General features: G+C 41.3%; 1 protein-coding gene across 1 annotated transcript in view; it reads left to right on the forward strand.

The window, feature by feature from the left end:
- The window catches only part of OTC (ornithine carbamoyltransferase), a 61,204-nt gene that overhangs the window by 12,356 nt on the left and 26,396 nt on the right, over positions 1-22,452 (forward strand). Inside the window, exons 3-4 of the mRNA XM_030306220.1 lie at positions 1,626-1,707; positions 11,099-11,186. Coding sequence (XP_030162080.1) covers positions 1,626-1,707; positions 11,099-11,186 — 170 coding nt within the window. The remainder of the gene's footprint in view (positions 1-1,625; positions 1,708-11,098; positions 11,187-22,452) is intronic.

Here is a 22,452-nt window from a genome sequence, read left to right on the forward strand (position 1 = left end):
AAAATATATTAAAATTCCTAAACAGTAGCTAAGTCATGAAACCACACAGTCAAGGTAATTGATTATCACTGAGTGTACAGGCGTATAAAAAGCATAAAAATCAGTTATTCAATGACAAGTCATTGTGCTTCTCTCATGCGGAATGTTGAAATTCATTATAAATTGGATCAGAACCTAAGGAATCATTTCTCTGGAAAGATTTTATTTTTATACCTTCATTCTTTTGTCTGTGTGTTTTCTATCAAGTTAAAAATAAGGACAATACTTTTTTTTCTTTTCCTGGCAACAAATTTCAACTGTGGATGAATATCAGATACATGATTATTAGGATAATGTCCAAAAATTCACAGTGATGTTACCGTGTTGAAAATAATTCAGATTAGCAAGGAAACAATTAAGTGGTAACCAAGTAGGAGAAGAGATGGGATATGGTGCTTAGCTGTAAGCATTATTCTGCATTTTGAGCAATTTATGTTTGAAACATGCTTAATTCACGCAGCGGTCTCATTTAGACTGCTTAATTGTGAAAGCATACGTGTTCCAAGCTTGTTCAAAAGCACTTTAAAGAGCTGGTGCCAGGCCAAGAAAGGTTTACACAACCTTGATTTTCTTAATCTAGTTCACTAGCTCTCCAAGTTCTGAAAACAGGAGTGACTCCAAGTGCTATGGGTTGACATTCCCATAGAAGACCTGAAATAAGCAGAAAAGGTCCCCCAAGATCCCAGGCCTGTTCTTCATACTCCATGTGTAAGAAGAGTTAGCTGGCAGGAATCTATTTGTTCCAGAACTCACCCTATCAGGAAGTCCGTCTACAGAAGAGGAAGAAGGAAAAGCCCCACCCCACACCCAAACTCTCCAGATTGTTTCCAAAAGACTTCTAGAAACAAAGCCTTTGCGCTCCCACAAGGAGGCATGAGAAAAGGGTAGCTGGGGCTTCACCCTTAGGAGTCTTACTGCCCCATGTTGTGACAGAGCAGCATTGTTTCTAGCTGAGAAAACACTACTGAACCAAGCGTCTTCAAGGTCATTGAACATTGATAGGGGTTTCCATGGATTTAGGTAAAAAGACGGTTCCAGTAAGAAATATTAACATACTTCAGAACAAGTGTTCAGGTTGAACCCAGAGCAACTAATATTTTGCAATTACATGCCCATAATCTGTAGTTCTTGTTCCCTTCCTCCTATTTGTACAGAACATGACAAAAACCACTTTTTAAAAAATTTTTAAATCTTTTTATTTTATTTTTGAGACACACACACACACACACACACACACACACCAGGGCGAGCAGGGGAGGGGCAGAGAGACACAGAACCTGAAGCAGGCTCCAGGCTCTGAGCTGTCAGCACAGAGACTGATGCGGGGCTCAAACCCAGGGACTGTGAGATCATGACCTGAGCTGAAGTTGGACACTTAACCAACTGAGCCACCCAGGTGCCCCATGACAAAAAACACTTTAAATGCACTTTTACAATAACATTTTGAGTGCTTATTTGGATGGAAGCAGTGATTAGTTGTTCTACATTTTCTGATAATGTAAGGAACAACTTTTGAAACATAATCTTTGATACTGGATATAAAATATATTTTTCATTTTAATTGTATTCTTGTCCTTAATTTTCAGTATTTGCCTTTATTACAAGGGAAGTCCTTAGGCATGATTTTTGAAAAAAGAAGTACTCGAACAAGACTGTCCACAGAAACAGGTGAGTCCACCGACAAGGTCACACTTGTGCTGAAGAGGAGGCCAGAGGGTGAGGATCTGGGAGTAGCAGGGCAAGCCTCTGAATGCTCTTTCCAATTCTCAAAGAAGCTGTAAGCAGAAAGGTTAGTGTCATCTGTAGGAATTCCACGATCAGTTGATTAGAAGTCTCCAAGAGCTTTTCATGTTCAGTAGAAAATGTGAGTGGACACAGATTCTCAGCCTTCAAACTCACGTGGCCAAGAAATGTGTATTTTCCCAACACGTAAAGGATTTTCTCTAGCCTGTACCAATTTTGCAGGATGGTGGAAACCTAATCTTCGCAATGTTAGGCAATCCTCAGTCATTTCAGGGTTTACTTTGTCAATTTGGGTTCTCCTCTCCCTTTCCCCACAGTCATGGTTAAGTCCCGGAGAGTACGCGAGTAAGACATCTAGGGCTATGGGGGTCTGGTCATTGGTCAGCAGGGCATCATCATCAAATGGCCACACTGGAGTCTGCTGAGACTTCCGTATCCCCATTGGACCTTGGCTGTCTCCCATTCACTGCGGAGTCTGCTGCACTTGGATCATCACAAGACGTGAAATATTTCTCGGTTTGACTCTCCCAACCTCTTGGCAGTTCTCCTTGCCATCCTGTGTACAGAGAAACTGCAAGGCTTTCTCAATCCTTCCTTCCTCAATCTGGGCACCGCGGAGTACTATAACATGTGTTGCCTCCTAGAACTCTGTCTTAAAGGCAAGACACACATGTTATCAGCTCTGGGGTTCCCCAAACTCATCTGAAATGTCCATAATGCATCCACCCTTCAGTACGTGGCCTGGGAGGACAGACGACAGGTACAGTGTCAAAGGTCCATCACTTTTTATTTCTTCTGCTGCTTCTTTTCTTGCTCCTCTTTTCCCCCTTCCAGTTCCCAGTATTGGAGGCTAGGTGATAAAGCAGGAAGAAAAAACTGGCTCTGACTCGCCAAGATGTCTTTCAAATCTACTGTTTCTGCCTGGAATTGTAAGCTATTAAAACTCAAAATTTCTCTTTTCTTAAGCTATTATCTCTGTAATGTTTCAAAAAAGTCCATTTTTAAACTTATAAGCCACACACCACCTCTTTTCTTTCTCTCTGCATTTCTGCTTTATCAGACCTCCCCTGAATCAATAAAATGACTGCCCAAATGGACAAATGGATAGGATCAAGTACGAGGAACCACAAACAAAAACATTGGTTGTTTCTTCAAATAGCTCATCCCATCTACAAGTATCAGAGCTTTCTAGGATTTAGAAGCAAACAACTACTTCATGCAATACTTGCCTTGTAATGGTCAGTAATGAGGTTCATCAAATATGTGACAAAATAAAGTTCAAAGGGATTAAGTGACTTGGTAAATTCACTTACTTAACAAAGAGCACCAGGATTCAGATCTAAACTTCATTGTTCTTACTAATGCACTCCCCTTGCCCCTTGACTGAAGAAAGGAGGGTGAGGGGAAACATGTAAGGTGTCACCTGATCTTTAAGTCCCAGGAAGAAAACAGATGAGAACATTTTGCTCTTTTAAGATGGCCCCTTTACAAAATATGTTGACATCTGACATATAGCAAAGGAAAAATGAATATTGCATAAACAAGTCAATAATTCTCAAATTTGGCTCCTTTTCAACAGCGGTCCTCTATGAGTTGGGCAGAGTTTATTTTGTCAGAACTTAAGAGAGGTGTTCTTTTTTGAAGTCATCAAAATAATTGATTAGTACATGGACACTTATCAATTTTAAGTTTTTTTAAATTAATTTTTCTTAGCTGTTGGTGTTTTATACAACTTTTCTCTGCTCAAATGCTATTTTTGATATCAAATGTCCCCGAATAACTGATCAGTTTTACCACTCATATATATTATATGGTAGTTAAGCTATTAATAAAACCAAGAGTGAAGACTTAATAAGCCTTTGGGTGCAGACCTTGTGCCAAATGCTCTACATTAATTACATGGATTATCTCACTTAATCCTTATGACAATTCTGTGAGGGTAAGACCATTGAAGAAAATAGTCTGAAACTGGTTCAGCAAATGGCCCACAGACACAGCTAATAAATGGCAGACCGAGGATCGGTAGCTATTATTAAATGTATTTTTTTAATATCTAATTTAATTTGAACAGGTAATTATCATGTTTTGTTCCAGCAAAATTGTTTCTGTGGATGACATTAAGCATTTTGTTAAATGATGGTTTTCCATACAGAAGTGCTCTGAAACGTGCACAAAATTGCAACATGTTATGACGAATACATGAGAAAAGGAACACGTGACCATAAAAAGTTATGGTTCACAGAGTATTCATCATTAACCTCAATAAGTATCCATGGGTCTAATTGTATATGGCATCCTGCCAAACTCAACAGTAGGAGAATCAGAGTAAGTAGTTGCTTTAAATGCTTACAGAAACAGTAAACCTCAACCAAAACCATGGCAGGGCATTTTTATAATGTAAATATGCATCTTATGAGTTGTCCTTCGGCACAATTTTCCATCAAAACCTATTACCTTGGTATTTAAATTTTTTTAATTTTTTTTATTTTTGAGAGAGAGACAGAGAGACAGAGAGAGAGACAGAGAGAGAGACAGAGAGAGACAGAGCATGAGCAGGGGAGGTGCAGAGGGTGGGGGGAGCCACAGAATCTGAAGCAGATTCTAGGCTTTGAGCTGTCAGCACAGAGCTCGATGTGGGGCTCAAACTCACGGACCACAAGATCATGACCTGAGCTGAAGTCGGGCACTTAACTGACTGGGCCACCCAGGAGCCTCATGTTATCTTGGTATTTAGAACGAAAATGGGATGCAATTAAAACTGTCTATTATTGCCCCAGATTTGTGCCAGTCTCCTCATAGGAAAGTCCTTGAGGATCCTATCCCAAGCCTGAGTTGCAGAGATACAACAGTATTTCTGCTGATCTGAGGGAACAGAATAAAATTCATCACCCAACTTAAGCCATATTAATTGCTCATGTAATCTTTTTATTCAGTGTAAAAAACTTATAGAAAAGTGCACAAATCATTATGCATATGTAGTTCGATGAATTCTTACAGTAAACACATCCTTGTAATTAATACCCAGATAGAGAAATAGGGCATTAATAGCACCCCGGAGACCTCCCTTGTATCTCCTTCCAGTTGCCATTCCCCCTACCCAAGGGTAACCATTATCCTGGCTTCTAACATCACAGATTAGCTTTGCCTGTTTTCGAACTTTATATAAATGGAATCATTCAGCATATGTTCTTTTGTGTGTGGTTTCTTTTGCTCAGCATTATGTTTGTGAGATGTACCAACGTCGCTGTGTGTAGTTGTAGATCATTTATTCCTCATCCACTCTTTTGTGTATGCCTGCCAGGCAAGCTGCACAATTCTCCTGTGTGCCTACTGATGATTATATTCTTTTATTGCAAATTAATTGAGCAGATAGACGGATACATTTATTAATCTCGGTAAGTGCAGTAGCCGATAGAAAAAAATGCACAGGGCATCCTAAGAGATGGTTCTTTTCATTATTTAACTTTGGTATCTCACTTTCAAGGTGACATAGAAGCTGGCACTTTCTAAGCTATTTCAAATGTATCATCTTTACAAAGGTGACAATATAAAAAATGTGGTACTATTCTGCAGGTATGAAAGTAAAGCACAGAGAGGTTCACGACTGCCTTAGTTCTACCAGCAAGAACCCTCAGAGCCCTCATATTTCCAGTGCATGAATTCTAATTATACCCTTCTTCCAAAGCTTGCAGGGACCTGTGAGGAAAAGGGCAAAATCAGATGTAGTCTTATTTTCCCAGGAAGAAATTAAGATATTAACAGAAGAAACGCTTTGTCCAAAAATATCCAACTTGAGTGCATGAACAAATGACAGATAAAAGCAGGCTTCCCTGGATGAAGGATAAAGAGAAAGGAGAGCCCTGTCCCTCTACCCTCCTCTCCTCAGCAACGGCAGCTCCTGGAGGCTTCTCTGAACCTCTGACCCCCTCCTGAAGCGCTTATCACCAGCCGGGTCCGATGAGCTGGCAAATGCTTGAGCTGTGCTCTTACACTGGGGTCTGAGGTTCCTTTGTGACCAGAGACCACAATTGCAGAGGAAATTCCTTCTCGGAAGCAATGTCGCTCCATCTCATCTCCTTTGAGAAGTGCTGAAGGCTCAGACTCCTATTCTTAATGTTTTCTATAATCCCTCTTCCTACCCCTACCTCATCAGTCCAGGCTTGATGTGAATCTTCTTTATAGCACAGAGACAGAGATGAAAAGGCAGTAACCCAATCCTGCATATAGCACAATGACTTCTAGTCACAGCATGACTTGGAGCAGACCTGCCAGGAGGTCTTAAACTTTGTCTGAAACCTCCCTCCATAGTCTCCAACCCTCAGCGACATTCATCTCTGTGCGAGGCACATAGTAGGTGCACAAAGAATACTTTCTTGATGAATGTGCAGTATTCACCTTTGCTTAGGTGACGTTCCCTATATAGAAACAGATTTAATACTCAAGAGTGATTAGTGATTATAATCATCACTCAATTCCATTAGCTCACTTCACACATAATAGAAAATTCCATTCTTTCTGTTAACAGCATTAGATGTTTGCAGTCAAAATCCCTCCTACATTCATTCAGTAAGTATTTGTTGAGCACTTACTATGTACCAGCATTTATTCTAGGTTCTTGAAAGTGATACACCAGTGAACAAAACAGAGGAAAATTCCTGCCTTCCTGGAGCTTATGTTCAGTGGGGACACAGACAATAAACGATAGACATAATAAATAAGTGGGTGATACAATGTGTTGGAAAGAAGGAGAACAATGTTCCTGGAACTGAGGGCAAAATGTACTCCCTTATTTGGACTTGGCTTTTACTCTGAGTGAAATGAGGAATTTTTGCAGGGTTTTGAACAGAGGGACATGATCTAACTTGCATTTTAAAAGGCTCTCTCGGACTGCTCTATTGAAAACAACCTGCAGGGATTGGGGGTGGAGACAAGATAGAAGCAGTGGAATCCACCAGTAGGTAGCTATAATACATGGAGGCTAGGGCCAGAGTGGCAGCAGTGGAAGGGGTAAGAGGGACAGATTCTGGATATATTTTGAAGGGACAGCCAGTAAGATTTCTGATGTATCAGGTAAGAGAGAGACACTAAGGATGACTTCAAGGTTTCTGCCTGAGCAACTGTGAGCAGGATGGACTGGGTGGAGCAGGAGAGAGGGGGACATTGAGAGTTCAGTTCTGGCAGCATTGAGTTTGAGATGTCTATTGGACACATGAACAAAGACGATGAAAAGGCAGTTGGCTATTAGTTTGGAGTACGGGAGTGAGATTTGCCCTAGAGATATTTGCGAGGCATCAGCATATAGATGGTATTTAAGGCCAGGAGACTGGATACGATTATAGAGGGAATGAGTATAGATTGAGAGAAGAGGACCAAGGACTGGCCCTGGAGCACATCAACGTTAAGAAGTCCAGGAAAAGAGAAGGAACCGTCAATGGAGATCGAGAACGAGCAAGAAGGTGTGGTGTCCTGGACAGTGTTTGAAGAAAGTTTATCAAGCAGAAGGTGGTGAACAACTTTGTTTCTGCTAATTCAAGAAAAATGAGGACTGAAATAGCCACCAGATGTATCATTGGTAACCTTGGTGAGAGGAGTTTTGGTGCAGTGTTGGGAGGGAGGGGAGCCAAAGCTTTATGGGGATAGGTTGGAGGGAAATGAGAAAAGAGAACTGAAGAGAGAAAGACAAAACAAAGTTTTGCTGCAAAGGGAGCAAACAGTTAAAGGGATACTTAGCAGGGGGAAATAGGGATGAGAAAATTTGCCTTTTTCGAATGCGTGAAAAATGAGAATAGAAATGAGAATAGCATATTCATGATGAAGGTAGTGTAAGGGAGAAAGGGAAGAATTACTACAGCAATGTTCTTGAGTACACAAGGGGGTGTGGCTTCTAGTATGCGGGGCATGACAAGTTCATCTATGCTTAAGAGGAAGGAAAGTAGAATATATGGGTACAGATGCTGGCAGGTAGGGAGGCAGGGTGGTGGAATCTAGAAGTTCTCTGATTGCTACGTTTTCCAGTGAGGTATGAAGCAAGGTGTTCAGTTGACTGCTGGCTCTGCTTTCAAAATATATCAAGAATCCAATCACTTTGTCATCATTTCAGCAGTTACCATCCTGGCCCAAGCTATCAATTCTCACCCAGGTTTTTGCAGACAGGTCTAGTGACAGGTCTCCCTGCTTCCACCCTTGCCCCACGACAGATGTTATATTAACACATAAGTCCATCGTGTGACTCCTCTGCTCTAATCCTCCCATGGCTTTCTATCTTACTCAGACAAGTCAAAGTTGTTTCTTCCCCTCTACCTTCCTTCTGCAATCTCAACTCGTACTGCTCTCCTCCTTACACTGTACCTTCCATACCAACCTTCTTGTTGTCCCTTGAACCCGGCAGTCACGACCCTTCCTGAGGACCTCAGGACATGCTCTTTCCACTGTTTGGTGTGTTTCAGTGTGGCTTCCTTGACCATACTAAAATTACAACTCATTCCTTATATCCCCTAGCTCCCCTCCCTGTTCTATTTTTCTTATGGCACTTCTCAACATCTAACATACAACATACTTCATTTAGTCATTCAGTTTATTTTTTATTATTTTTTTGAATATGTGAAATTTATTGTCAAATTGGTTTCCATACAACACCCAGTGCTCAGTTTATTTTTTAAACGTTGATTTATTTATTTTGAAAGAGAGGGAGAAAGAAAGAGCATGGATGCATGAGTGGGGGAGGGGCACAGAGAGAGGGAGAGAGAATCCCAAGCAGGCTCTGTGCTGATGTAGGGCTTGACCCCATGAACCATGAGATCATGACGTGAGCCAAAATCAAGAGTCAGGCACTTAACCGACTGAGCCACCCAGGCGCCTCCTCATTCAATTTATTACTTATCTCTCTCCCCATTGGAATGTAAGTTCACTCTAAGCAGGCACTTGTACCCTGTTGTTTATAATGCTTTTCCCGGTACCTAGAATAGCACCAGGCACATTTTGTAGAATGAATGCATAAATTTCAGAACTATGCTGTGATGCCAAGGCCTAGTGCAGTCACTCCACAGAGACAAAATGTGCCCTCCACAAAAATTTGGTTTGATTATTGACAGTGAGGATGCCACACAAGCACCAAGAGGGTATGAAAAGGTTTATTACTCACATAATGTGGCTTCTTGGGTAGAGCAGGACTGACTCCCATGCTGGTCTCAAAGTGGCATCAGAGTATGGAAAAATGATACCGTCCTGGGCTTTGTGGTTAGGAGGTGGGGCTGGGGTGAAGATTCCCATGCACTGGCCAGGTTTTGTTTACTTTGCACCTCCCGCTAGTGCCAAAGGAAGGAGTGTCTGTACATTCTTACGAGCTTGCCTAGGTATAGGGCAGAAGGAGAAGAGAGAGTGATGGTTGGCTTGAAAGTTGGTAGCAGTTAAACATCATAAATTCAGTCAGACTCTTTATTACAGGACGCATACCAAGTAGGATTGTTAGCGTGTTTCACGTTCTCTGATTCTACCTGGGATGTAGCACATCACATCCGCAAGGGATCTTGAGGGCTCTAGGCAAATTGCCTCATTTTCCAGATGAAGAAGATGGAGTCCAGTTCCACTATGTTGTCTTGTCTTTGCAAATTCCTTTGTAAGTTAGCTCAGGGGCTGGCTCCCCTATGGCAAGCCCTAGGGCTATACATAGGCTCTTAAAAACAATCTTGAACAAGTTTTTAAACTCTTGACTCTCAGAACCCTTGTCTATGAAGTTCTTATAATAATATCTACTGTGCTCCTATTAGAGTAAAGTTTTCAATGGAAGAATGTTTATAAAGTGCTAGGACATGGTAGTGCTCTGGGAATAGTCATCGCCAGAGTCAGAACATAGTACCCTCTAGCTAAAATCCTAGTCTGGGCATATTTAAGTGAACACTCTTAACTAGCATAAAATAGGTAGAATAGAATTATTTCATTCCATTTCAGAAGCAACTACTTACTTTATTTTCAATTTTTAAAAAAATTTTTTAAATGTTTATTTATTTTTGAGAGAGAGAGAGGGGCGAGAGGCAGAAAGAGAGGGAGACACAGAATCCAAAGCAGGCTCCAGGCTCCCAGCTGTGAGCACAGAGCCTGACTCGGGGCTCGAACTCACAGACCGTGACATCATGACCTGAGCCGAAGTCAGATGCCTAACCGACTGAGCCACCCAGGCACCTCTCAACTTTTATAAACCTACTAACTCTATCAAAGTTTAAAACATTCCTCTTACCCTAGAAAGTTCACCAGGGGGCACCTGGGTGGCGCAGTCGGTTAAGCGTCCGACTTCAGCCAGGTCACGATCTCACGGTCCGTGGGTTCGAGCCCCGCGTCGGGCTCTGGGCTGATGGCCCAGAGCCTGGAGCCTGTTTCCGATTCTGTGTCTCCCTCTCTCTGACCCTCCCCCGTTCATGCTCTGTCTCGCTCTGTCCCAAAAATAAATAAAAAAACGTTTAAAAAAAAAAAAAAAAAAAAAAGAAAGTTCACCAGTGCTCCTTCCTAGACAATCACCTTCTCCAGAAGCAACTACTCTTTTAATTTCTGCCACTCTATGGTAATTTTGCCTATTCTATGTCTTCATATAAATGGAATTATACATTATCTACTCTTTTGTATCTAGCTTCTTTCACCTAGCATAATTGTCGTGAGGTTCATCCATGTTGTATTCAGAGTTCATTCCTTCTTATTCCTGAGTAGTATTCCATTGTAATCCATGATATCCCACACTACATTTTCTTTTTCCATTTTCTGGGATGGACATCATTATACATTTTAAAGAATCAAAACCAGGCATAGCCTCCAGAAAGGAACAATGCCCCATTATTGAAAGGTTCTGAACAACAGGGTAGATAAATGGGCCCCCATCTGAAGGAGAGTTGAGTGTCTTTACAGAAAATTTTATCTACCTCTCGCAGTCACTCATTTTGCTCTGCCTGGGAATTTCCTAGCAGAGACATTAGAGAGCTTTAAAAATTTTGACTTTTCAATTGAGATGGTGCCAATTCCTTATAATTTTTTCTTTTTTTTTTTTTGAAAAAAATTTTTAACGTTTATTTATTATTGAGAGACAGAGAGACACAGAGCATGAGCAGGGGAAGGGCAGAGAGAGAGGGAGGCCCAGAATCCGAAGCAGACTCCAGGCTCTGAGCTGTCAGCACAGAGCCCGACACGGGGCTTGAACTCACAAACTACGAGATCGCGACCTGAGCCAAAGTCGGTCGCGTAACCAACCTGAGCTACCCAGACACCCCAATGTTGTTTTCTACTTTAGTTCTCTTTTTCAAAATGCTTTCCCCCCTTTTTTCTTTTATTGTAGGCTTTGCACTTCTGGGAGGACACCCTTGTTTTCTTACCACGCAAGATATTCATTTGGGTGTGAATGAAAGTCTCACGGACACAGCTCGGTTTGTAAATCTTCTTCCCTTCAAAGCTTATTTCAGAATTGATAAATTTCAAAAAGGAAATATGCTTCTCTTTAAATAAGGTTTTTCTCCCTCAGCATCCTTTGTACTGTTCTCTGTTTTCCTCCTCTCTTTACCTGATGCTCTGAATACCTCTCTCCTCATCCTCTGGTCAGTTTCTATGGGTTAAGATAATTTTTTTTTCCTTAGCAATTTGAAGAGGTTTCTGATTATAAAAATTTCAAACTTAGGGAAACTTGGAAAACATCAAGTGTGACTCATATTTTACAGTTGAAGAAACAGATGTCCAGGGAAACTGACATGTTCAGTGACTCATAACTAACTAGTTAGCATCAGAGCAGGTAATAATATTAACAGCTAACATTTACTGAGCATTTATTATGTGCTAGGCATTGTTTTAACTTATTTAATCCTATAACAAACCAAATAGATTGGCATAAAGAGGTGCAACAATTAGGAACGTACTAGCTACCATGACACAAAAATTTTATAATGTCAATGGCTAACGTAGTGTGGATGTTAGCCATTAGTAAGTAACTTAGTAAGAGGGAAATATTCATTATTTATGTGGCTTTTCAGGGACTCCAAATGAGAATGGCTCTACCATTTTCAACGTGTGGTGTCCAAGGTCATCCTGGGTGTCTACATCCAGCCAGGAGCTAGGGGAAGAGAGTATAGGGATGGGATACTTGCTTCAAACTCACCTTAGCAGGGAAGTGACACAATCACTTGCACACACATTCTATTGTCAAGCACTAGTAGCTCACCCCTATCTAGATAGAAGTAGAGGTAGGAAAAGTCTCTTAACCATTATATTATAAAGACTGAAATATAGACCCCCCCCCGGACTCCCCATGAAATGCTGTCACCATTATAGCATGTTTGAATGAGAACTACAGAGCAAATGTCTTTGTTTAAATATTTCACCCTTGATATCAAAGACTAATGACTTTTTCCCAAAAATGATATGCCATAAAGTGTCCTTGCAACACTACTTTTTATGGAAGCTACCCTCATATGTACTGAAGAATCTACCTCCTCTGAATTGCTAGATTTGAAATAACTCATCTTTAGACCTTTTAGTGATATTATATCAGGTAGGACCATGTTAGTATTAAGAAGCATTTGTGTTCATCTTCCGGATGCATGGAACAAAAAGAATAAATAAACCTAAACGAGTTTTTCTTCCAAATATGCTGCTGCTGACTGGGGTTACATTTGCCTAATACTTCTGCTTCCACAAAAGTGACCTATACTTCATTCCTAAGCAAATATTACAAGCTGGTTAAGGGATGAAGCCAGGGGCACATCCAGGGGAGAAGTCTCAGTGGGGATCTTCCATATAGAATCAAGCGAATGATGGTAAGTCATGTGTGAAGTAGTGGTTGCAAAAAGGATAAACTTGGAGGAACGGCTGAACATCCAATAAAGAGTTAAGGGGTGCAGACTGACAGCCAGAAAAAGTTCAGGACCCGGAAATCAGTGGAGTGGGCAGGAGCCCAAAAGCAAGAGACAAATAACCAAGCATGGGTTGAAAGCTGAGAATGAGTATAAACATGTTCTTTGCTGTGTTTGCTCTGCACACAACAATTCCCATGCAAATCCTTAGAGGAGCTCTACACAGGTCCCGAGAACAACAATCTGCTCACAAGTTCCAACGTAATTGGGACCTTTTAGTCTCTGTAATTAGTTCCATTGCTACGTGGATATATGGATACATAAAAGTGGATCCATAGAATTCATTCTGATCATTCCTTCTTACCCAAAAGACTCTGAATAAAAATAATAGCTCCTCCCTAAAGGGTGGCCCTCTTGTACATTATCTCTAAATCTTTGTAAAAGCCTTACACATTAAGTATTATTGGCCCAATTTTATAGATGACAAAACCATGACTTAGAGAAGTAATGGAGCTTAGCAGTGAGGTCAGCATTTAAATCACGTTTTTTTTTTTTTGTTTTTTTTTTTTAAAGGCCATGCTATTTTGGCTACCCCTACTGCCTCTCATATATAATCCAGGAGAGAGATGGTGAAATACATTATGGAAAGCATTGACTTATGTGTCTTGAGGTCCCCAACACCACCCCCCTGTTTGATGATTCACCGGGAGGATTCACGGACTCAGCATATAGTCATACTCACAGCTGTGACTTATTACAGTGAAAGTATACCAAACACAATCAACAAACTGAAAAGGCACATATAGCGAAGTCTAAGGGAAACCAGATGCAAGATTCCAAGAGTCCTTTTCATGGAATCACTCAAGGCCCGTTTAATTCCCTTAGTAACAAGTTGTGACAACAGGTGTGAAATGCTCCCAGCCAGGGAAGCTCCTTAGAGACTCAGTACCCGGGATTTTTACTGGAGGCTGGTCACACAGCATCCTCCATTTGACATGTACCCAAATCCAGACTCTCAGAAGGAGAGCAGGCATTCACTTTAAACCATATTGTTCGTAAAAACAAAAACAAAAACATTCTAGGCACAGTGGGCCACTCTTATCAGTCCTGGAAACCCTCCCCAAATTGAAATTCCCGGATGCCATCCAAGGGCCAACCTTCCATGCAGGCCTTTAAAAGGCTAGCAGTCAGGCATGGCTTGGAAATCACAAGGCTCGAGACCTAGTCCAAGCTTTGCCACTTACCTACTGTGAGTCATAGGTGAAAACTTCCCCAGATCGTAGTTTCCTTTTCTATAAAGTGAGGGAAATCTGATCCTTAAGGCCCAATTTATATTCTCAAGTGCATGCAAATATATTAGATTATGAAGTGGTAGGCCTTCAACAGAGGGGTGTCCCAATGCAGACAAATGCAGAATTCTGGGCCCAGACTCAGAAATTCTAACTCTGCGGGTGAGAGCTCAGACAGTTTTGAGGAATTTATACTTCAACAAGCCCCTCAAATGATTCTGTTGCCTGGGTGGCTGGACCACACTTTGCAAAACCCCGAATTACAAGGTTGTGTAGTAATCCGGGGCTGTTGTGCTGTTAATCTACTGTGCTAGTGTGTGAGTTAAAGGAATGGTAAGGAAGAGACAGTTAATAAGATATTTATATGGTTTCATGATAACCGATTGTGAAGGGTACGTTGATAGTGGAGGCAAAATGATTTCACATTGGTTATTCTTAAAATATCTGTGGATACATTAGCAGAAGCAGAAAAATGAAAGGAGTGTCTGCTTTGGAGAGAGGGTGCTAGATTAGGTATTAGACATATTGCACTAAAGGTTGAACTTCCAATGCGAATGTCCACAGGCCACTGAGATAGACCTTGGGGGAAGTTGAATGCTGGATAAATAGAACTATAAGCTCAGTGGTAGAACTGACTGTGGGAGAACTGCATTGTGGGAGAACTGCAGAAGGCTGAACCTTGTGGACAGGCACAGTTAGGGAAGGGCAGGAGGAAATACTTAGGTACAAGGAGACTAAGGATAGCGCAATAAACAGAAGAGGCTGAAATGCAAGGTGGGGATGTCAGAAAGGGGGGCAGGGTAGCTACCGTGGCATCTGACTTTCTTCTGTATACCCCATTCCTGCTTCCTCTGCCAAAATATCTGACAACATCTGGCTGCGATTCCGAAATTCAATGAATCTAAACTGAAGAAGACAGGAGAAGTCCACTGCCTTTCACAGAAGCAATTGAACAGGAGAAGCAAGGAAGTGAATCTTAATGACATCTACCCTGCCAATATGCACCGTAAAATCCATAGCAATTGCCTCTCCTTGCTTTTTGTCGAAGTTAAACTTTGTAAGATGCGAAGAGATGGGATGATGTTTAAATGACAGTGCTGGCCTTTTCAAATCAAGAGAACAGTGCACACCTGACACTGATTGATGGCCTTGCCTCTCCATCCGCCTGTCTGGCTACTTTGGGGGCCCGGTGGAATAAAACAAAAAAAGTGACCGCCCGTTGGTGAGAGAAGACCCAAAGGGGGAATACAGTGAATGTGGCAACAGAAAAGAAAAAGGCAAAACTGGGCTAGCCTCCCGAAGGCTGTTAAGTGCAATTTCCAAAGTGTCAATTATTTAGTCAAATGATTTCATTATTCGTTTATTCAAAAATATTTCTTGAATGCCTAGGTTTTCTTCCAGGAATTGTTTTAGCACTGAGAATGAAATGCTGGTCGAATCAAACAGAATCCTTGTTTGCATGGAAATTATACTCTAGAGGGAGGGGGCTTTCACTAAACAAAGAAAGCGTGACGAGACCAGCAGGTTGGGATGAGTGTTAGGACGAAGCAAAAGCAGGGTGATCTGTGGGGGTTACTTTAGATTGCGTGGCACCCTCAGCCTAGCATAAACCCAAGTTCTGGACTCCCAGGAGGAAGGGAAGTGTTCAACATCATCCATAGTGTTTATACAATGTAGGCAGTGAACCATCCTTACTATTTCTAGGACTGGTGGAAACCCTCCCGAAGTCTAAGTTCCCAGACGCCAGCTGAGGGCCAGCCCTGTCAGTAGGCCTTTCGAAGACAGCCACGTCAGAACTGCTGTGTTAACTCATTTTTGCACAACTGAGCTCTCATCTCTTCTGGATTTTGCTAAATATCCTTTACCTAGATGCACCCTAACTGGTAAGGGAGCACATATTGCACCCATAGGAGGACAGCCTCAAGATCTGAACTGTTTCCGCAGTTCAGTGTGGATCCCTGTAGAGCCAAGCACCCATCAGAGAGAATCAAGCATTGCTCAATTCCCTCTTTTGAAAAGTCTCTCTCAGCAATTCTTTCCCACCCCGTAACATACCAGAAGACACAACAGATACGTATTTTTTCAGGTAAATTTACTTCAGCTGTGAGGGTGTTTTCAGATTTTGCCAATTCTCTGGTGCTCTCCTGGGGTTACGAGTTGGATAGTCTATTTTCCCCTTCACTGTGGGCTTGTCCTTTTACATGTGACACCAGAAGTGACACCTTAGCATGACTGAGATGATGCATCCTTCAGAAGTTTGAAATCGGATGGAACTTAGCAACAGCAGTGGGGCATTATCACTCCAGTTTCAGGGCTTTCTCGTTCTTCCATAATCACAGCTGTTTATGCCTAATGTTCTGAGTCCATCAGTGAAAGGGGCATAATAGCTCCACAGTCATCTCACTGTAATACGGCACTTAGTCATACAGCTGCAGGAACCATGAGTACGAAAGGCTTCCTGTAGAACCCAACAACGTGATGCTGGTTCCACTCTACTCACTTTCCCTATAGCTGTAATTTACTTATGGTAGCAATCGCTAGAATGTGTTCTACCAATGGAAAAGTAGTAGAAAGGAAAAGCAGCATAAACCACTGTATTAGTCTCTTAGGGCTGCCATACAAACGAGCACAAACTTAGTGGCTTAAAACAACAGAGATTATTTACTCTCTCACAGCTCTGGAGGCGAGAAGTCCAAAACCAATGTGTCAGCAAAGCCATGCTCTCTCTGAAGGCTCTGGGTAGAATCCCTCCTTGGTGTTCCTTGGCTTGTAGCTGCGTCACTCCAAACTGCCTCCACGGTCAGGTGGGCTGCTTCTCTGTATGTCTTTGTGTATCCCCTCCTCTTTTTATGAGGACATCCATTACCGGATGTAGGGCCCACCCTACCTCAGTATTACTTCATCTTAACCAATTACATCTGCAAAGACCCTACTTCCAAACAAGGTCACGTTCTGAGTTTCCAGGTGAACTTCACATGAATTTAGGGGACACCATTCAACCCACTACATAATCACATATCCGCATGCCCCTGTAACAACACGGAAAGCTTTCAAATCATTGTCATTCTGACAGTTCAAATATTGGAAGTTATAGAGGGATTTGTGGATGAGACACAGTCCTCAAGTGGAGTGAACCACTGTCATATTGAAAGGAATGTTTTTAAAAAGCTGGAATACTACTATTAAAGGTATTTATACCAGTGATATCAAGCCTGAAAAAGGCAATCTTTCTTAGGTTTCTTACTAAAACGTTTTAGGGGCACCTGAGTAGCTCAGTCAGTTAAGCATCCAACTCTTGATTTCAGCTCAGGTCATGATCTCATGGTCGTGAGACTGAGCCCTATGCCAGGCTCTGTGCTGAGCATGGAGCCTGCTTAAGATTCTTGCTCTCCCTCTCCCCCTGCCCCTCCCCTTCCCCCTTCCCCCTCCCTGCTCTAAAAAATGTTTTAAATATTGGTACCTAATTAGGAACTAAGAAATTGGTATGTTTGTGTGTGTGTGTGTGTGTGTGTGTGTGTGTGTATATATATATATATATATATATATATATATATATAGTGGAAATATGATATCTCCATGAATCTTTACAGAGGTCACCAAAAAGCTAGCAGGCATGACATTTGTATATCCTTGGGTGAATGGTAACAAAAGCCAGTCCTTCCCAACATGAACTATGACCATTCATAGTCTAGAGGCAATTTGCCGTAGTGTAAACTGCAGAGGCTTTGAAGCAGGGCTGGGCTTCAGTTTACGTCACAGCTCGTACCACATTGGTCTTGTGGTTTAGAGCAGTTGCCTCTGACTCTTAGGTTTCTAAGCTAGCAAATGGAGGTACAAATACTGATCTTAATGAGTTACATGATGATACATGAGATAATGTTTATGAAGGACAGGCACACAGAATAAATTCAAGTAATACTGATTGAACCAAATTATGGCCTAATTCAATCCCAGGACAAGCTCTGATTTAATGTGAGACATCACTCGTTGTGGTCCCCTAGTCAGCGTACGGTGACCCAACACTGAAATTCCTATAGCACATTTTGAGGAGGTCATTCTCAATGCCATGATGCCGTACCCATTTATCCCCGAGGTCCTCAACACAAGGCATAATATCCAAGTCAAAATAATCTGGCCATTATAGAAGCTTTCATGAATAAATTGCATGTGGCAATTATTAAACATCCCTGGGTTTCTTCCAACACCAGACCATTTGAGAGGAGCCCATCTAGGTTTGCTAAAGGTATTATTTTGTTTCCTCATTATTCTTATATTGATACAACTAAAATTATAACCTGGGTAGAGATATCAGAGCACATGGAATGTTCTCTCTCCTGGAGGGAGACTCTGTTAACAAGTTTATTCCTTGACCAATTTACATTGGGGATAAAGTCTATGTCTCCTCTAAGGCCTTGGCCTGCTTCACTAAAAAATAAAAACAGGAAATAATCCATTTTGTAATAATTACAGAGTTCTCAGTGGTGTCATGCACAGCCAAAAATTCCTCCCACTGTTTGCCAGTCAGCTATTCAACTGATTGGAGGTGTCACTGGTAACAAACTGGAATTCAGGGGGCACACCGTCCGATTTAAGGCAGGATAAGGACAAAAGGAAGAATGCATGGCAGGGCCCTATGAGAACACAAGTTATGTTTGTCTCTGGCTTGTGCAATGCATTCATCACATTCCAATGAGTTTAGGAACAACTCGATTTCTGACAGCATCAGGATTGTTATGTGATTGTCCATCTCATCAATATCCACATTTGCTCTTAAGATCTGGCCCAGAACACTATATATTGGTGGCTTTTTTTCCTGTTTTGTTGTTGTTGTTTGTTATGTTTGTTTGTTTGCTTTTTCGTATCTGTTCACCCGACCATACAGAGTCCGCATCAGGCCTTCCTGGGGCCATGGGGGACTTTGCTTATAGTATTTTTTGCCTTGTTTTGTTTTGGCCTTCTGGACATTTCAGTTAATTCATTTAAAAGTTTTGATCTTATACCAAAGGAAAAAATGTCAAAGAATAATAGAAATCCAAAGTCAGAAAGGTCTTTATGGGTTATTTAGATTAGCCATCCTTTTCATGCCGCCTCTACTCCATTTCCTCAAAATTGTCCTTGAGCTTGCATGGAAGCATCTGCTCTCAGGGCACTCTATACCCTGGGCTATCTAGTTTCATACTGATGCAGTCTGACTGTTCTGATGAGAGTTTATACAAACCACCTGAGAGTTCTCTTCTACATTGAGTTGAAATTGGTCTTGTTATGACTTGTCCATGTTCTTCCGTTTTTTAGTATCTTTATAAAGTCATGTATTTTAATATATTTGAAGGTTTCAATTCACTGCCATCATTGTTCTTATCGGTGCTCAAATTATCCCCCATTTGGCCAATGTGATCTGTCCTCAAATTGGCTACTGGGTCATTTTGACATAACTCTATTAGCCTTTGATAACTCCCTTGCTTTTTGATATGGCACGATGTTCCAGGCTCATCTTGCTCATTTCTTTACCAAGGCCAAGAATTAGCCATTGCTCTAAGAAGCTCTAGTTCATTTTCAATTACTTGCAAAATCGTGTTTGGAGGGAATTTTCTTTTTTGAAAGATAGGAGGTTTTTTGTGGTTATTACCGTAATACTCTTTTTGGTAGGAAATACTAAAAGAGATTTAAAAATATAGATAGAACCATCAATACTGCCATCAGTCTGAAGTAATCAATGTTAACATTTTATCTCCTGAATCGTCTTTTCATTTACAGTCCTATGCCATGTTTCTCCTTGTTCTACACAGTAAGGAAAGAGAAGATGAAGGTGGGGAGGTGGGGTGGGGGTGTGGAATAGACCACATTTTAAACATTTAGGTAAAATCAAGTTGAATACATATTTTAACTTGTGGATTATTTTTAAACCCTAATATTGGCTATCAAACCTCCAGAGGAAAATGATATGTATGAGAAAGTTTAACATTGGGTAATCTGGATTTTGCAAAGGCTGTTTTGCTACCGTTGTTGACAGATGCCTAAGATTGTCTACAAAACTGCAGGAATGCAACAGAAGGCAGACAGAACTCTCTCTCTATAGGCAATGGAAATGAAAACAGACAAAAATCAAGTCATTATAGAGCCAGAGAGTATTTTACCTTGTCAGCCTTTCATTTGTAGCACATACAACACAGCTCTCACAATGTTTAAAACTGGGGTTTTCAATTGATGGAGAGCTACCAAAATCCCAGATTACTATTAATGGGCCCGTAAATCCAGCTCTAGGTATAGGTTTGTCATTGTTTCCAATGAAAAGTTTTTTGTTTTTTAAAGATCTTTAGTAGCTTGGAAGAAGAAAACTAAGAATGGTGACTTCTTTATGATTTATCGTAACTTTAAACATAAAGTAGAAAGCAGCATCATTTGCAAAATAAATACGAATTGTCTACTTAAAGGTCTTTAACATCTTTATTTCCACAAGTGATTCCAGTGTGGAAACAATCTGGGAGTGGCTCCTTTTCCCCTGTGTCATTAATTCCACTTCACCATCAGCTTCTGTGGTGGAAGGATTGAAGTGGAATTTTCTTTACTTTTTTTTAATGTTTTATTTATTTTTGAGAGAGACAGAGCACAAGTGGGGGAGGGACAGAGAGAGAGGGGGACAGAAGGTCTGAAGCAGGCTATGCATTGAGAGCAGCAAGCCCAAAGTGGGGCTTGAACATATAGACTGCAAGATCATGACCTGAGCTGAAGTTGGACGCTCAAAGACTGAGTCACCCAGGCACCCCTTTTAGTTTTTTTGAGAGAGAGCAGAAGCTGGGGAGGAGCAAGGGGACACAGAGAGAGAGAGAGAACCTCAAGCATAGTCAGCATGGAGCTTGATGTGGGACTCAATCTCAAGACCCTGATAATCATGACCTGAGCTGAGATCAAGGGTTGGATGCTTAACCGACTGAGCCCCCCAGGTGCCCTTGAAGTGACATTTTCTATCAAGCTTTTTTGCACTCCCTTTTGCCCATAGATGCTTTAATGTCCAGGGGCTTTTTGTGCCTAAAGGAATGGACCTACTTTTTGTACCTTGTTTACTGTCCAACATATTAGTCTCGTGAATTTATCAAGCATTTAGCATTCCTTGAAACATAAAATAGCTAACATTCCTTTGTGGTTCTTGAAATGTGGTCCCCAAACTAGCAGCATAAGCAGTACCTGGGGGTTTGTTAGAAATGCAAATTCTGGGGCACCTGGATGGCTCAGTTGGTTAGCGTTGGACTTCAGGTCATGATCTCCTGGTTCAGGAGTTTGAGCCCTGCATCATGCTCTCTGCTGTCAGTGCAGAGCCCGCCTCGGATCCTCTGTGCCACTCTCTCTGTGCCCCCCTCACTGTGCTCTCTCTCCCTCTCCAAAATAAATAAGCATTAAAAAAAAAATTCAAATTCTTTGGGGCCCCAACCCACACCTACTGAGAGACACAACTGGCTGTTTTCCAACTAGCCCTCATGGTGATTCTGATGCGTGTTCAAGTTTCAGAACAACTTCTTTAAACATTCACATACTACTTAACCAATAAATGAAATATATGTCAAATGAACAAAACAAGTCTCCTCAACCATTTAAACACTAATTGCAAAAATAATCAAATGCTTTTAAACATTTAACGTAATCATAAGCCTAGCATTTCAGATTTCCTTGAATGCTCTAAACATTTTTAAAAGGAAAAGATATAAATAAAATGGCATATTGATTACAGAGCTGATTAATATTCTAACAACAAAACTGGGCACACCGCTATTGACATCATAGGTGTTGTTTTACATTCTTATCCCTACTTTTATTCTTTAAAATTTTTTTTAACGTTTATTTATTTTTGAGACAGGGAGAGACGGCATGAACGGGGGAGGGTCAGAGAGAGAGGGAGACAGAGAATCTGAAACAGGCTCCATGCTCTGAGCTGTCAGCACAGAGCCTGACGTGGGGCTTGAACTCACGGACCGCGAGATCATGACCTGAGCCGAAGTCGGATGCTTAACCGACTGAGCCACCCAGGTGCCCCATCCCTACTTTTATTCTTATCCTTATATGGTCCTGGAATTTAAACTTCTATCAATTGCTGATTTGTCAGAAATTCTACAAAAGACTACTTTGATACCTTTTCAGAACTTATGTATGTAATTTTACCAGGCTCATCTGGTAAAAAGAAAAAAAAGTCATCTCAGGAGGCTAGTAAAGCAGGTTGAATGGGTTGCTAAATACTCAATTTTGGTAGGTTCAAGATGAAATAAACTCAAGTTGCTAACCACTAGGCTGAATATATTTTTTATGACATAGTTTTCACTTTTTATCATGGATCTATATGGGTTTCCTGTCGGTGCCTTAACATATTTAGTGACTTAAAACAACACAGATTTATTATCTTACACGTCTGGAGGTCAGATGTCTAAAGGTTCCATGGGGTTATGCTCCTTCTGGAGGCTCCAGGGGAGAATCCAAGTCCTTGCCCTTTCCAGCTTCCTCTACCTTCAAAGCCAGCAGCCTGGCTAGCATCTTCTCTCTTTTCCGACATCTTGCCTCTCTCTTATGAGGACCAC

Source organism: Lynx canadensis, chromosome X (genome assembly GCF_007474595.2).
Source record: "Lynx canadensis isolate LIC74 chromosome X, mLynCan4.pri.v2, whole genome shotgun sequence".
NCBI lineage: Eukaryota > Metazoa > Chordata > Mammalia > Carnivora > Felidae > Lynx > Lynx canadensis.